Raw genomic sequence first — 15,369 nt, forward strand, 5'->3', positions numbered from 1 at the left:
TGGAGCTGTGTCCTGGAGCTGTGTCCTGGAGTTGCAGGAGCTGTGTACTGGAGCAGTCCTGGAGCTGTGTCCTGGAACAGCAGGATCTGTGTCCTGGAGCTGTGTCCTGGAGCTGTGTCCTGGAACAGCAGGAGCTGTGTTTTGGATCTGTGTTTTGGATCTGTGTCCTGGAGCTGTGTCCTGCAGCTGGTGTGTGCAGGGCAGGTTGTCCTTGGCCTGCAGGGCTGGGCCTGGGCTCAGCTCCTGGGTGGTTTTGGGGAATCATCTTCAGGGCTCAGCAGGAAACTGCTCCAGGAGGGGTCAGCTGGGCAAGTTGTGCTCTTGGGCTGGGTACCACAAACTTCCTCCAAGTGCTGAGAACAGGCTAGAAACCACCTGTGGGCATTTATTACCTTCTGACAGACCCTTGCTGTTCTGCCTCTGGACATGGGAGCTCTGTTTTTTTCTCAGATGTCCACCTTTGACCTAGATAGTTTTGACTTTTTAAAATAAATTGAGCAAAAAAGAGAAGCATCAGGGTAGAGGAGCAGGAACATGCTGTGTCCATCCCCCTTGGGAAGGGTCTGCCTTTGCAGCAGGCAGGACATTCCCAATGAAAGCTTGGGATTCCTTTGGAAAACTTGGGATTGGCATGGTCTAACAGGGTGACTTAGAGAGGACTTGGTGGAGCACTCAGAGGGGAATGTTTTCTTTCTCTTGCAGCAGTGTCAGTGCTCACAGTGCTCTCTCTGACAGCATGGAGTGTGCCAGTGCCAAAGGTGTCAGAAAATGCACGGAGGAAAGCTGGCCTGGAGGCCAGTGTGCCAAGTGCCTCTGGAAAAAGTGACAGCAGGAGAGTTAATGAAAAGCAGACACCGAGTGCTGGGAGCTGCTCAGCCAAGAAAATCTGCACAGTCCAGGGTTTTCTCTGGTATCCAGTAAAAACCTGTTACAATTTGGCTTTTCCTCTCTGTTAGCCAAGGGAAAATGGTTCAGACATAAATACCTGGATATGTGGCTTCTGCAGCACCTGGAAGGAAAACAGGTGTTACTCCTGTGATGATTCCATGTCTTGGAGCCAGGAGCCCTGAGTTTCTTGTCCAGATTCCTACTGGGAACCCAGGGGCTGCCCTTGGCTGCTTGCAGATGTGGTCTGTAAATCAGAGAATCTTAGAATGGTTTGGGTTGGAAGGGACCTTGAAGACTCTCATTCCAAACCCCTGCCATGGGCAGGGACACCTTCCACTTGAAGGTGGAATCTGGATGCTCCTGTGTTTTGAGTCCAGGGGAAAATTTAAAGGTGTGCAGCAAAGCAAACTGTAACCATTGCAGAGCAGAGTGGCACTGCAGCCAAACTCCTCTAGAAACAATTCCCTTGTTTTTGGCAGGATGGAGGCATCCTGCCTGGAGCTGGCCCTGGAGGGAGAGCGCTTGTGCAAGGCTGGGGACTTCAAAGCTGGGGCAGCCTTCTTCGAAGCAGCAGTGCAGGTGGGGACAGAGGACCTGAAGACTCTCAGTGCCATCTACAGCCAGCTGGGCAATGCCTATTTCTACCTGAAGGAGTACTCCAAGGCCCTGCTGTACCACAAGCACGACCTTACCCTGGCCAGGTGAGTGTGTCAGCACTGCCTCGTCCTCATCACACCCAGCCTGGAGTGAGGGCAGGTTCTGTGGGGTCTGAACCCAGAAATACACATCCAAAACTGGCCCTGATGGTCCTGTGGAGAACTTGGGACACACCAAGGATGGCTCAGCAGGGAGGTGGAGAAAGGGATGTGGATGTGAGGAGGGTGCCTGGTGCAAGAGCAGTGTTCACTTCTGTCCCCAGCTGCTCCCTGTAATGACCTGCGGTCACTGGAGCAGTTCTGAGACAGCAGATAGGGAACAAGGATCTTCACAATTGTGGGAAGCTCTCCAGCCAGGTGTCTGTGCTGGGAAGCTGCAGCTTAAATCTGCCTCCAGCAGCTGGTGAATAAAAGTCTCTGAGCTCTTCAACACCTTCATCTTGTAGAACCATTGGAGACCGAATTGGAGAAGCCAAGGCAAGTGGCAACCTTGGGAATACTCTGAAAATTCTGGGGCAGTTTGATGAAGCTGTGGTTTGCTGCCAGAGACACTTGGACATTTCTCAGGAGCAGGGAGACAAGGTAATGGTGTTCCAACAGGAAATATTTCCTAGCTTTAAAAATAACCTGCCTGCAAGTCAGTAAATGTGATCTGGTGAAGGTGGGCTTTGGGAGGAGCTGCAGGGTGAAGCTCTCCCTTCTGGCTGCTATCACACATCTCTCGTGCTGCTGTGAGGGTGAAGATGGGAAAGGAAAATGTGGGATTGTGGTTCTGAAAGATGGGAAAGGAAAATGTGGGATTGTGGTTCTGAAAGATGGGAAAGGAAAATGTGTGATTGTGGTTCTGAAAGATGGGAAAGGAAAATGTGGACCATCTCTGCCCAGCAGTGGAAATGCTGGGATGTGAAGTGTAGTACCTTGTTGTTTCCTGTTCTTCCTTCAGGTAGGTGAAGCCAGAGCTCTCTATAACATAGGGAATGTTTACCATGCAAAGGGAAAGCACTTATCCTGGAGCACAGCCCAGGACCCGGGCTACCTGCCTCAGGAAGTCAAGGACACGCTACAGAAAGCCTCAGAATATTATGAGTAAGTATCCATGCCTGGCCAGCCCCTTCTCCTGCAGGGAACGGGGCCACTGACTGAGAATTTGCAGGTTCTAATAGATTAGGTAGGAATATTTCCAAGATGCCAAGCTATGTTGGCAAATTAATCCCAAGGAAGGTGAGGGAAAGATCCTTTATAAAATCTGAGCTCAAATTCGCGCTGGCATCGGGTTTGTTAAACTCTCTGTGGTTTGAATGGTGGTGATGCAGTGAAGTGCAAGAGTCTGCTGCTTCCCAGAGCTGTGCTGGGAGCCTGAGCTCTCAGCCCTTGCTGCTCTCTGCTGGCCTCTGTGAGGATGGATCCCCGTGTGTCTCCATCCCTGTCACCCACAGGAAGAGTCCCTGTGAAATCCTGGTTCTTCTCAAGGATCTGCACTTTATCTCACTTGTCACAACCTTCCTTTTCTTATATCATGTCAAAGGTCACTGTCATGTGCCACACAGGAAGGTTGGCACCAGAATTTTGGGCTCGTGTTTTTCTCCTTGTTCTGCTTTTGTAATGCAGTTTTTTAAATAGGCTTTTTAAGTGAAGAGAGTGATAAGATCTTATATCCCTCCCCTCATATCTGAGGTGTGATAGTGCCTATAAATAGCTCCCCAGCCTTTTTCCAAGGAGTGGTGCATGTAGCATAGCCAGGGGTAAATTTGTGCCAGTGGTGAGTGCTCCACCACTCTCTGTGTGCTGTGTGTGTAAAAGAGGGTAAAAACAAGGTGAAGAAATTCCAGGAAACTCCCAGAGCAGAGCCCTGGCGTGGGACTGTGGATCTTGCCTCTCTCCCTGGAGCAGGACAAGGAAATCTTCCTGTGCCCCTGGTCCTGCAGTGAGGTGGCCATTTGTGATTTAATGTGGGATGGATCAGCACAGGTGTGATTCCTGCACAGAGCAGGACAGAGCAGCAGCGCCTGGCTTGGCACGAGCTCCCAGGGGTGGCCAGCTCAGGTCACCTGTGCCCAAGTGCCTGGGAGGGAAATGCCTTCTCCAGGGCTGCTCTCCTTCCTTTCTGTGCAAGTTTCCTCGCTGTGGCTCATGGATGTTCTGCCCTGGTTTCTTTCAGGAGGAACCTGTCCCTGGTGAAGGAGCTGGGGGACAGAGCTGCGCAGGGCCGGGCTTACGGCAACCTTGGCAACACCCAGTACTTACTGGGCAACTTCAGCGAGGCCATCGCCTTCCACAAGGAGGTAGGAGACACCTCTGCTCCCTTCCCGGGCCTTTCCCTCTCACCACAACCCAGCAAGCACAGGGAGGTGTTTCCCCCTGGTGTTTTCCTCCCTCCTGTGTGAGCTCAGGGTCTGCCCTGTTGTACCAACTCCCACTGAGCAAATCTTACTCCAGTCCCCATCAGCAGCTCGAGGGAAGGGTGCTGTTGGCTTGGAAACCAAAGGAGGTATCCAAGGGCAAACTGCAGCTGGGTCTGGCAAGGTTTTTTTTCTGCTCTTAATTTGTCTCAGTCTAGATTTTAATAAATGCAAGCCATGAATTTAATTAAGCTGCTGAAGGAGCTGTTGATCAAGAATAAATGCTGCTTGTAGAACATAATAACTTTCTGCAAAGCTTTATAGGGAGGTGAGGTGACAAAGTCCCTGCCCCAATCCAAATGCAGTTTAGGTCCTGTTGCAGTGGGTGTAGCAGCTCCCTTGCAGTGGAAGTGGAAATTCACTGCTCCTCTGGTTTTTAAATGCTGGGAGGACAGCACTGGGATGCAGCATCACTCCCACTTTTCCAAGAGCTTTTCCTGAAGCTGAATTGCAGAAGAGGGAGAGGTTTCCTGCTGCACCCACCCCTGACAGGCAGGTTCATCACAGCCTCACTGGGCTGGGACAGGCAGGTGTCACTGGGCTGGGACAGGGAGGTGTCACTGGGCTGGGACAGAATGGTGTCACTGGGCTGGGACAGGCAGGTGTCACTGGGCTGGGACAGAATGGTGTCACTGGGCTGGGACAGGCAGGTGTCACTGGGATGAGGTGTGACTGAGCTGTGTCTGCTGCAGCGCCTGGCCATTGCCAAGGAGTTTGGGGACAAGGCAGCGGAGCGCAGAGCCTACAGCAACCTGGGCAATGCCCACATCTTCCTGGGCAGGTTCGACATCTCTGCTGAGTACTACAAGTGAGTGCCAGGGGCTGTTCCCTGGGAATCCTGAGCTGTCACACGGTGCCTCAGCTCCAGGGGCTGTGACAAGGGACCTGGGCTGGCAGGGCTGCTGCGGTGGGTGATGCAGGGTGTTGCTCCAAGGGGTGACTTCCCTGGGACCTGGCAGTGACCAGGGCTCTTCCTTCCCACCTGTTCCCTGCAGGAAAACACTCCAGCTCTCCAGACAGCTCAAAGACCAAGCAGTAGAAGCCCAGGCTTGCTACAGCCTGGGGAACACGTGCACGCTGCTTCAAGACTATGAAAAAGCCATTGAATACCACCTGAGGCACCTGGTGATAGCACAGGAGCTGGGAGACAGGTGAGGGAGAGCCTCAGGTGAGGGTGAAGAGCACTGACCCTTCTCTGACTTACTGTTCTCTCTTGCAGTTAAGCACCAGTGATGTGTATGCTTGAAAGTCATTAGAAGTCTCTGGGCAGCCAGTCCTAAATCCAATCATCTGTCAGAAACATGACATGATTGACTTTTCTCATGTCATTCAAACCTGGAGATTGTGCCCTCAGTGCTGTGCCTGTGTGGGCTCAGTGAGATTTCTAACGAGAGGTACTTAAGAAAATGCATGGTGCTCAGTGCTTTGCCAGTGGCTGCTGCTGTGTTATCCCAGGAGGGCTCTGGAGAGCTCCCTCATGTTCACAAAAGTTGTATTTTCCCTAAAATCTGGGTGTTTAGGGCACACAAGGTGTGCCACTTCCCCTGTTGCTCTGGGCTGATGCTGGAAACCTCCATGTACAAATGAAGTTGTGTACAGATGATGAATTTTGTTTCTTGGTCTTGCTCCTCGTTATTTAGGAAGCTTGGCCTTTTAATTTTTCTTAAATTTTAATTCTTTTTTTGAGAGGTTGATTCCTTTGTCCTGGCTACTCTGATCCTGGGCTGTCTTGCAGCTGAAATGACTTTGCAGACAGCTGGTGCAGCGTGGTGCCCAATTCCCTTGGAGGCTGGGTGTCCTCCACTAGATGGAGCAGGGACATCAGGATGGGAGAGCTGTGCCACCACAGGGCAGCCTCTGCTCAGGGCAGGCACAATCCCACCCAAGGGTGAATCATGCTGTGGGGGTGCAGGCCTGTGGGCTCCTGCATTTCTGGGAACACACCCTGTGAGCAGAAGGTATTGAACAGGGTGACAAGAAAAACGTTGAAATGCTGATCAACCCGCCCAAACCTCTGAAAAGGGAGTTGCAGTCATGCTGAACCTCCCCCCGCGCCCCCAGGTGCTTTTTTTATCCCTTCTCCCCCCACATCTGCTCGTTTGCAGAGCTGAGCAGGCTCTGGGGAGCAGGAGGCTCTGCCTGCTCCTGCAAACAGCTGCTGAAGCTCCAGAGAGCCAGGCTGGGAGCACAGGGCAGGCTCCACATTCCCCTGCTTTCCCTGGCTCCTGGAAACCAGCAGCAGTGCCCTGGAGACCTCATGGAAATGTGTCCTGTCCTCTGTTGGGTGCAGCTGGATGCTGTGTGCTCACCCTGCTGATGCAGTGCTGGGGCTCAGCTGGAGCTGGTGCCTGCCTGCACTGTTCTCTCCTTGCTGGTTCAGCTCTGGGCTGCTGATGAACCAGAGCTGCATGTTGCATTCTCTCTGTGCAGCTCTGGAGAGGAGCCAGAGCTGCATGTTGCATTCTCTCTGTGCAGCTCTGGAGAGGAACCAGAGCTGCATGTTGCATTCTCTCTGTGCAGCTCTGGAGAGGAACCAGAGCTGCATGTTGTATTCTCTCTGTGCAGCTCTGGAGAGGAACCAGAGCTGCGTGTTGCATTCTCTGTGTGCAGCTCTGGAGAGGAGCCCTGCTTGTGTCAGGTGGGAGCTGGGCAGGAGCTCGTGGGCTGGTGCTCACCAGTGAAGCCAAACCATCCTGGGCCTTGCTGCAGTGCTTACATTTTGTCCCTGTGGCCAGTCCTGCTTCCCAGGCTGTTGTTCATCCCCAGTGTAAGAAGAGTTTAAGATGTTCAGCACTCTCAGTTCTCCAGTGTGGAGCCTTTGTGGAGGTGGAAGCAGAGCAAGGGGCCTGGCTGTCAGGCTCTCCTGAAGGCCGGGCTGGGCTTGGCCCAGCATTTCTGTGGTTTGACACTTTCCTGTTCTGCAGGGTGGGAGAAGGAAGAGCCTGCTGGAGTCTGGGAAATGCCTACGTGTCCCTGGGGAGCCACGAACAGGCTTTGCACTTTGCAAGGAAACATCTTGAAATCTCCCAAGAGGTAAGAGAAGCTGGTGCACATCAGAGGGGACCTGTGACCCCTGGTGAGAGCACGACTGTTTCATGCCAGTAAGTTTTATGAATGCAGTTACCTTGCTGTCACTGCTCTGGAAAGCCCTTCTCTCTGTGCTGTTTCAGTGGTGTTCTCAGGAACTGCAGAGCTTGGCTGGAAAATGCACTTTTGATGGGAGGTTCCCAGCCTTCCCCTTAATTACAGCAAATGTGAGCTGTGCTTTGCTCTTAACCAATGTTCTGGGTGAGAAAGGACCTGGGCACTTGTCTGCTGGCTGGCCAAGGTGTTGTGCACCCAGCAGCTGTGAAGGCCCTCGGGTGCCTCTTGGTCTCCAGTCTGTAAGATCCCACTTTCCTGAGCACAGGGGGATTCCAGCTGAGTGTCCTGCTGCAGTGGATGCACACAGCCTGCAGCCAGCCCTGTGCCACAGCCACCCCCTTTGGGGTTGTGTGTGCTGCTCTGGTTTCACCTTGGCCTCGCCCAGCTGTCTGCAGCTTTCCTGCCATTTTCAGGTGGCTCAGAAGTGCAGAAAGCCAGAATTCCATTGTTTGCTCTTCCCAGTGTGTTGAGGAAATCGGCTGTGGCCTCTTTAGTCTTCCCCAGATGAAGAAATTGCCCTCTTGAAGCACTAATTGAAATCACCATATGTAAGTGTGCTGGGTGTTCTCCTGCCTGTCTTATTAGGTTGGCTAAATCTCTGAGTAGGGCTGACACAGCAGCCTAATTACAGATTTAATTATACTTATCAGACACACAGAAGAAATACTGTTCTTTGGTCCTGTACATTTTAGGACAGATTAACTTTCCCAGCTCTGCTCAGGCTGGGGCTGAGTCCTCAGAGCCAGACATCAGCTGAGGGGCCACGGGAGGATCAGGGTGGTCCAGGGGCCTTTTGGGGGTGGAGGGGAGACCCAGCAGGGTGGGGGCTCCCAGTGTTGTCATTCCAGCTGTGCCAGGAGTGGGTTCCTCAAGGCAGGTGCCTGGTGATGTCCCCCCATCAGGAATCATGGAGCAGTGCAGAGACTGTCCCTTCCACAAGCAGCAGGATTTTGGCCAGGAGGAACCTTGTGGAATTCAACCTTTTCACACTGATGTTCATAACTCACTTCCCCATCACCTTCATGCCAACAAAAATCTAATGGTGGCATTTGAATCCAAATGAAACCAGCTCAGGGAACCACTGGAAGCTGCTGCAGGTTGATCAGAGGTTACTCACAAAATCCCACTGGAATAAAGGACACGTACCTAAAAACCTTGGGAGCTGCCCCAGCTCTAGGGCACTGCTCTGGAGAGCTTTTGTCATCTCAGAGTGCAGCTCCTGGGAGGCTGAGGGCAGAAAACAGGGCTCTGCTGTGGTGTGTGAGGCAGGTCCTGCCCTGGGTCATCGTCCTGCCCGTCTGTCCTTGGTTGTTAATAGGGCTTTGGAGATGATCTGAAACGAGTGGAAGTCAGGGAAGCACTTGATAATTGAGCATCAAGGACTGTAAGACCTAACATGGACACAGTAATTTCTCTGGAGATGATGTCAACAGCAAATCTCCTGTAATTGGCAGGGGGATTTATGCCTGGTGATAAGCCCTTTGATCTGCCTCCCTTTACTGGCGCTTGGGGCTTTGTCATAAATAATGTGGGGATTTATGGTTTTGTTCCATGCTGCAGTCTGTGGCAGGGGACACAAAGGAGCTGTTGCCAGGCATTTAACAGGAGTCAGGCCTCTCCAGGGGAACAGCCAAGGTCTTCTCTGTCACACTGCCTGCTCTTCCTCTGAAGATCAGGGGCTGTTCCTGGGTGACCTCTCTGTGTCTGCTGGTGATGTGCAGCACAGCCATTCTCTGGTCTGGTTAAACTTTGAGGAGGATCTGGCACTGTGTCCTGTAACTCCTCATTTTAGGTAGCAGGAGCTGTGGGACAGATCTCTTCCCAAACACATAACATCGCTTTCCTTGGCCTCAGGCCAGCGGGAGGTGGGAATTGGGAAAAATGCGGACTTCTAAAAGATTTTTTGGAGCGTTGTGTGGGTAGATCACTAGGAACAACTTGAAGTTGTATGGCTCTGAGCCAGCAGAGAAGGCTTTTGGGGCCCTGGTGTGCCACTGCCCACGTGGTGGCTGATGGCAGCGGGTGTCTGGTGCTCTGTAACTATGGAAATCCTTGGGGAAGGGGGCTGGCAGCTCCAGGGCTCCCTGCCAAGCCATGTGTGGCTACAGGACAGCCCAGACCTGCACCTGCAGGCTCTGTTCTGGGTGAGCTGGGCCCTCTCAGCTCCCTGCACTGAGCTGTGTTTGGAGGTGCAGCACAGCAAGCACAGACCCTTTCCCAAATGATCACTGGGGAATAGCTGGGGGGTCTCTCTGGTGTCTCCAAGCCCTCTTTTGGCTGTGTCTGTGTTTGATTTTGGGGTGGGACTGACACATCTGTGGCTGGGGGCTGTTTGCTTGGAGCACCCCATGCCTTTAACCAGTGCCCTGTTGGTTTTCCTGCTGCAGATCGGGGACAGGAGCGGGGAGCTGACGGCTCAGCTGAACATGGCCCAGCTCAGGGCAGCCCTTGGCTGGGGCCCCGGGGAGGAGGACATGGGTGCAGCTCATCCCTACTCTGGCTATGAGGCACAAGGTGAGTTCCTGGCATTTTGGTGGCATTGGGAAGTCTCAGGAGTTAAGTGGGTGGGGTGGGGTTTGCAGGTGGGCAGGAAATACAAATGCTAGAGCAGAGTGAGGCTGTGGAGTGCCTTCACCACAAAGAGGACTGAGATGTGTTCACTCTGTGCTTTCCACAAGCTGCAAAGGCAGGGAAGGATCCCCCAAAAAAGGGCACAGAAGGAGTTAATGGAATTAATCTGCATTGGGAATGGAATTCCACGTGCCACTCAGCAAACTGGCTTTTGTATCTTTTAAAGCTCTGCAGGGCTCTTCTCACTGATTTGAGTGTTAGCAGAGGCTTTCAGGAGTGACTGGCAGGGATTTTTGGCTGCTCTTGTTCTGATTAGCAGCCAGTTCCAAGCCCAGGGCATGGGCTGGAGGCGGGGTGGGACCAGCAGCACGCACTGGGTGACATCTCAGCCTTGGGACACCTGCAGCAGTGCTGAACGTGGAGACTTGGTCCAGCAACCAGAGTGGCTTTTCTGGGCCCTGGGTCACTGTGCCAGGGAGCAGGGTAGCACAGACACGTCACCACAGTGCTGCCAGCCTGGCTTGGGGACTGTCCTGGACCTGCTGCAGGCACGGGTGGGTGCCTGGCACGGGCACTTCCAGCTGGCAGCTCCGTGCTGGGACAGACTTATTAATTCACACCAAGTGCATCCCAGGAGGTGTCCAGTGATTAAATATGACCTTGTTGGCACTGGCACATTCCCTGTTGGTAGCACTGACGTGGAGAGGACGATGCTGGGGCTGAGGCACGGTGCCCTGGGAGGGGAAGGAGAGGCTGGCTGTGCGTGTGTGTGCTCGTATTGATCTCCAGGCATAACCTGCTACATCAGTGCTGGAGCTTTTCCTGGGAAATGGGGCTGTGCTGAGGGAGCCAGCCTGTCCTGCCATGCCCCACTGGAGCTGAGCTGTTGCCTCAAATGCTGTGAGGGTACAGCAGCTTCCCCAGCCTCCCTCTGCACGTCATCTCCACTTTGTAATTCCCGCAGAACTCATTCCTGGCTTCTCCTCGGGGGCTTCCTGCTGGCAGGTTACTTTGTTGTGAAAGGGGAAGAGGAAATGAACCTCAACGTTGGTGCTGTGCCTGGGTCAGAGGGAAGGGTGGATGTGGCTGCTCACTGCCCTCGGGAGATCCAGATGTGCTGTGCTAACATCTGGAGCCAGCAGTGATGTTTGTGTTGTCTGACAGAGCCGTGCAGGTCTGTGTGTGTGTGTGTGAGATCCCTGGAGGCTGGGAAAGGGCTGAGCAGAGTTCTGGAGGTTGCAGTGACCCCGTTAATCCGTGGTGTCCTTGCTCACATTCCCAGGGCTGGGGCTGTTTGTCGAGAGAAGGACAAAGTGTTCTGGGAGGAACATCAGCAAACAACTGGGATTTGCAGTGCAGGGAGAGAGGGATCTTGGAGAGCAGGATTTCCCTGCCCCAGGTCCTGGGAATCTGCTGGGGAGGTAAAAATCAGCTCTGTGTTGGTGGGCTGGGGCCACAGGGAGGGAGTGTGAGATCACACCTGGCTGAGCTCTCAGAGCTCACAGGTGGGGAAGGTGCTGGCACTGTCACAGGGAGATGTGCAGAGGAGCCTGACTCCTTCTCCTCAGCTTTTATCCCAGCCTCAGCTCTTATTCCAAACTTCAGTGGAGAATGAGAGGCCACCAGTGTGTCCCTGAGCCCTTGAGGGAAGGGAGATGTATTTAATGCCAGCCAGAAATTTTGGTACCCTCCTGTGCACCTATTAAATGATTAGAAGAGCATAATTATTTATATTATTAATAGCAGCAATTTACAGCCAGAGGAACATCTGCTTCTGTAATAGGAAGCAGGTGAGAGAGTTGAGATTCAAGCTGACTTCTGAACCAGCCATGCCTTTTGATGCTGACAAATCTCGTGGTGAGGAGAGCTTTCCATTTCCTTTTTCCCATTCAGATTCTTTTTCCTGCTTAAGGTTACAAAATGCCTGCATATTCCTAAGGATGCTAAAATCCTCTGATAAGGCAGGCATGTGATAAAACCTCACTTTGATCAAGCAGGTAGAGCTTCATAGCAAAGGCTGAGCCAGGTTTTCACTGTGATGTCCTTCACAGGTTATTTCTGCTTTTATGGCTTGGGCACTGCCCTTCCCTGGGCTCTGGGGGTGGAAGGAGTGCCTGATGTTTTCCTCTGCTGCCCTTGCTGAGCTCTTCATGATTTTAATTAATATTCTGAGAGTATTTGGATGTCAGAAGACAAAGCTGGAGGCCGGGGAAGTGGGGCAGTGCTGCAGAAGTCTTGTGAAAGCAGCGACCTTGTTGAGAAACGCAAACACACAGAGCTTAAAGCAACAAACTGAAGGAAGCTGGAGAGGAGCTGGAACACGAAGTAAATAAACAGGGGCTGGGTTTGCTTCTCCAAACAACCAAAAATGTGGCCCTGAATAAATCTCCTTCTCTTTCACACACTGCAAGCTAAGAGTACTGGTAGGCTTTGCCTTTGGAGAGGAGTGAAGGACTTTTCTGTGGCTCCACAGGGTTGTTTTTAGGGGTGAAGGCAGCCAGGGCAAGCAGCAGCACTGGGAGATGTCCTGGGGTGCAGACAGACAGCGCTGGTGCCCTTTTCCAGATGAGAAGCTGCAGCATCCTTGAGGAGCTGCCTGTTCCCAGCGTGGGTCGGGAGCACAGAGCTGACCCTTCTGCTCCCAGCCCAGAGCCAGTGCCTGCCCTGGGAGAGGAAATCAGGTCTGGGGATGCTGATCCTGCCAGCTGGGAGGGGAGCACAGGGACAGGGATCACCCAGGGGATGGAGGCAGAGGAGCCCTGGGCACCCCCTGTACTCTCAGAGTGAGAACTGACTCGGGGCTGCTCTCCTGGTGCTTTCAGCAGCTCGTCAGCCTCAGGCAGCAGCCGCTGGCAGCAGCAGTGGCAGGAGACACTCTGCAACCTCTGCTGGAGCTGGGAGTGCTGGGGAGGGCTGCAGGTGTTGCAGGAGGCGTTGGCATGGGGATGCTTGCAGAGCTGCTGGCAGAGCACAGACATCTCTGCCCTGCTGTGCTCGGCTCTGGGGGCAGGGGAGGACTCAGCCCTGAGCCTGGCTGGGAGCAAACCCAGTGGAGGAAGTTGAAATCCTGGAGTACAGAGTCATCTTCCAGCTCTGAGGAATTGCTGTGATGTTGGGCACGTCCTTGATTTCAGTTTCCTCCCACACCTGCAATGGGCATCAGCTTTTCTCTAACCAAGGCTGGAATAAGCTTATTTGCAAATAAAGCAGTGACATTTTGGGTCAAAGAATGAGCCTGGCCTCCCCTTTCTGCTCCTCTCCTGCTGAGAGATGCAGAGGCTGCTCTGTTTGTTTGGGGTTCCAGAGGCTCCATGCTGGGAATGCTCATCCCCCTGTGAGGCAGTGGGCACAAAACCCCAAAATGGGCCCAAAAAATGGGCACAAAACCCCTCTCCTTCACCCCACTCCTTCCTGAGCACTGCTCAGCTCTGGGGGGCTTTGACTGTGGGGCTCTGCATTCTTGATGCAGTTCTGAGCTCCTCTCTTCACAGGAATCTTTGAACCCTTGGATCAATCAGACTGGAATAGAAATCTGCTTTTATGTTTTCCAGCCTGTTTGTTTTTGTTTGTTTGCTTGCTTTAAATATCTTTGAAGTAGCTAAAAAGTGTTTAGGGCTGATAAAATAGGCAGGATTGACCATCCCTCTGCTGATGCAAGCAGGGAGGTGGTGATGCTGCTCCCCCTGCCAGCCTGTGCAAGGGGCTGGGATGCTGCCCAGGGACAGGGATGTGCCTTCCCTGCAGTTTGCTCAATCCTCCTGCAGAAAACTGTCAGCTGAGAGATGTGGCCGTGTGTGAGAGCAGCATCTTGCTGACAGTGGGCCAGCCCTGCTCCCTCAGGCTGTGATTTCACTGTCTGGGAAGCATTTGCCTTCCCTGGGGCAGAGTTGGGGTCACATCCCCAGCAGGGAACCTGCCCGTGCTCACCAGTCACACTGAGAAAGTGCAGCAGTTGAAAGTGCTTCATGTTAAATGTCCTCAGCTCTATTTGATTTTTCCCAGGAGCTGATGGGCTGCAGCTCAGCCTTTTTTTTTTCATTGTGGAAATGAAAGCCCGAGGCTGTGCTGGTTAATTGTACCTGCTGATGCAGGGGGTGATGGATGAGGTGCTGGAGAAGCAGAGTGGCTTCTGGCCAAGTGGAAGGAAGGGTTGGTGGTCTGGTGGCTTTGTTGTGCTCCAGCAGGTGCTCAGAGGGGGAGCTGAGGCAGATATTCCCATGTGCCTGCAGGAAGGTGTCCAAGAGCTGGCTGTGCTGGCCCTTCAGGGAGCAGGGCAGGAGGGACAGGAGAGCTGCTTCCACAGGGGCATGCTGGAGTGAAGATCCAGGACTTCTCAAAGAAGCCTCTTCATTATAATGATTTTTTTCTGAATCCTCTGCTGCTACAGCTGTTAAATCATTCCAGCAGCACTGATGGGGGGGATGAACCTCTGAGTCATTTGGATTTTAAACTCAGTAATTTAGCACTCACTTCAGACTGCCCCAGTATTGGCTTTAGGAAGTTTTAAAATACTCTTCCCAAGTGTTTAATGTTCCTCTCTCATCTTGCTGTGTACATGAGCCTCCTTCCCAGCATCGGTGTAAAAGTATAGCAGGAGTTCCTGGCTCGCAGCAGGGAAATGCTCCAGGACTGGAGAGGATGATGTTGTGCTACTGAAATTTGTTTTACCTTGATGCCAGGAGAGATGGCAAGTGCTGGAAAAGAGGATGAGGAACGGGCCAATTCCTGAAGCCTGTGGCAGAGGAGGCACAACGTGCCCTGTGCCAAAGCCATCCATTCAATCAAGATTAAATCCCTTGTTGTGGGGAGGGAGAACTTTTTGGAAGCCGTTGGTTTTGGAAGGCTGAAGTTCCCTTTGGCTGCAGTTGCAGACTCCAGCAGCTCTCCCAGCTCTGCTGTGCTGTCTGGATCCTGAGTGCACCTTCCCCAGGCACTTTCCCTTGGTGCTGTCCAGGAAATGCCGTGGCTGTGGTGCTGCTGTCCCCAACAGCACAGCATTGCCTTCAGGAGCAGGATTCCTCTGCTTGCTGTACCTTTAATGCAGCACAGAGCAAGAAACAAGAAGGAAGCTCTTTCTTGCCCAGCTAGAATTCCTTTTTCTCACTTAAAACTTTCTGTATGCACGGCCACGATCTGCTTTGGCATTTCTCTGAGCAGGGCAAGGCCAGACCCTCAGCAGAGTCCCTGCAATCTCTTGGGTGACCTCAGCACCATCCTCTTTCCCTGGCAGGGACAAATCCTTGGACATCCAACCTTGGCTTAGCAAAAACACCTGGCAGAGCTGAGGATGCCAGTCCAGCATGGGCAGCGTGTGCCAGGAGGTGCTGGGAGCTGGTGGCTGCTCACAGCAGCACCCAGGAGGAGGGATCAGGTACATTCCCTCTTCTTCAGAGGATTTTACTGTGGGTGTTTGATGGCTGCTAAGCTGCCACGTCGTTGTTCCTTCTCTGCCCTCCCTGAGTCAGTCTGGAGGACAAAATCGTGTCCTTGGGCTTGTCTGGCTGCTGGAGATGTGGCCCCGTTAATTATTGTGTGTCACTTTCCAGCTAAACTCTGCTTTTGATCTCTGCTCGTTCAACACGAGCTGGTAATGGATGGTGGGAGGTCATGAGACTCTGCTGTGTCCTGGCAGGGAAAATCCTGCCCTTAGAAGCAAGCCAGGTGTTGCTGCCAAGTCCATCACGATTCTCTTGAATTAGCCCTGGGGTTAT

At 52.9% G+C, this 15,369-nt stretch overlaps 1 protein-coding gene across 6 annotated transcripts in view; it reads left to right on the forward strand.

Annotated features, from left to right (window-relative positions):
- GPSM1 (G protein signaling modulator 1) overlaps nucleotides 1-15,369 on the forward strand; it is a 64,380-nt gene that overhangs the window by 19,817 nt on the left and 29,194 nt on the right. Inside the window, exons 1-9 of one of the 6 annotated variants that reach the window (XM_015644953.2) lie at nucleotides 169-189; nucleotides 1,368-1,589; nucleotides 1,991-2,126; nucleotides 2,488-2,630; nucleotides 3,703-3,826; nucleotides 4,636-4,751; nucleotides 4,939-5,094; nucleotides 6,868-6,976; nucleotides 9,475-9,601. In XM_015644953.2, coding sequence (XP_015500439.1) covers nucleotides 1,369-1,589; nucleotides 1,991-2,126; nucleotides 2,488-2,630; nucleotides 3,703-3,826; nucleotides 4,636-4,751; nucleotides 4,939-5,094; nucleotides 6,868-6,976; nucleotides 9,475-9,601 — 1,132 coding nt within the window. In that variant the 5' untranslated portion in view covers nucleotides 169-189; nucleotide 1,368. Of the gene's footprint in view, nucleotides 1-168; nucleotides 190-989; nucleotides 1,280-1,367; nucleotides 1,590-1,990; nucleotides 2,127-2,487; nucleotides 2,631-3,702; nucleotides 3,827-4,635; nucleotides 4,752-4,938; nucleotides 5,095-5,133; nucleotides 5,338-6,867; nucleotides 6,977-7,549; nucleotides 7,636-9,474; nucleotides 9,602-15,369 lie in introns of those variants that run through there. The other 5 variants (XM_015644954.3, XM_015644951.3, XM_033518401.1 and 2 more) reach the window with 5 other exon arrangements.

The sequence above is a fragment of the Parus major genome, chromosome 17 (genome assembly GCF_001522545.3).
Source record: "Parus major isolate Abel chromosome 17, Parus_major1.1, whole genome shotgun sequence".
In the NCBI taxonomy this organism is placed as follows: Eukaryota; Metazoa; Chordata; class Aves; order Passeriformes; family Paridae; genus Parus; species Parus major.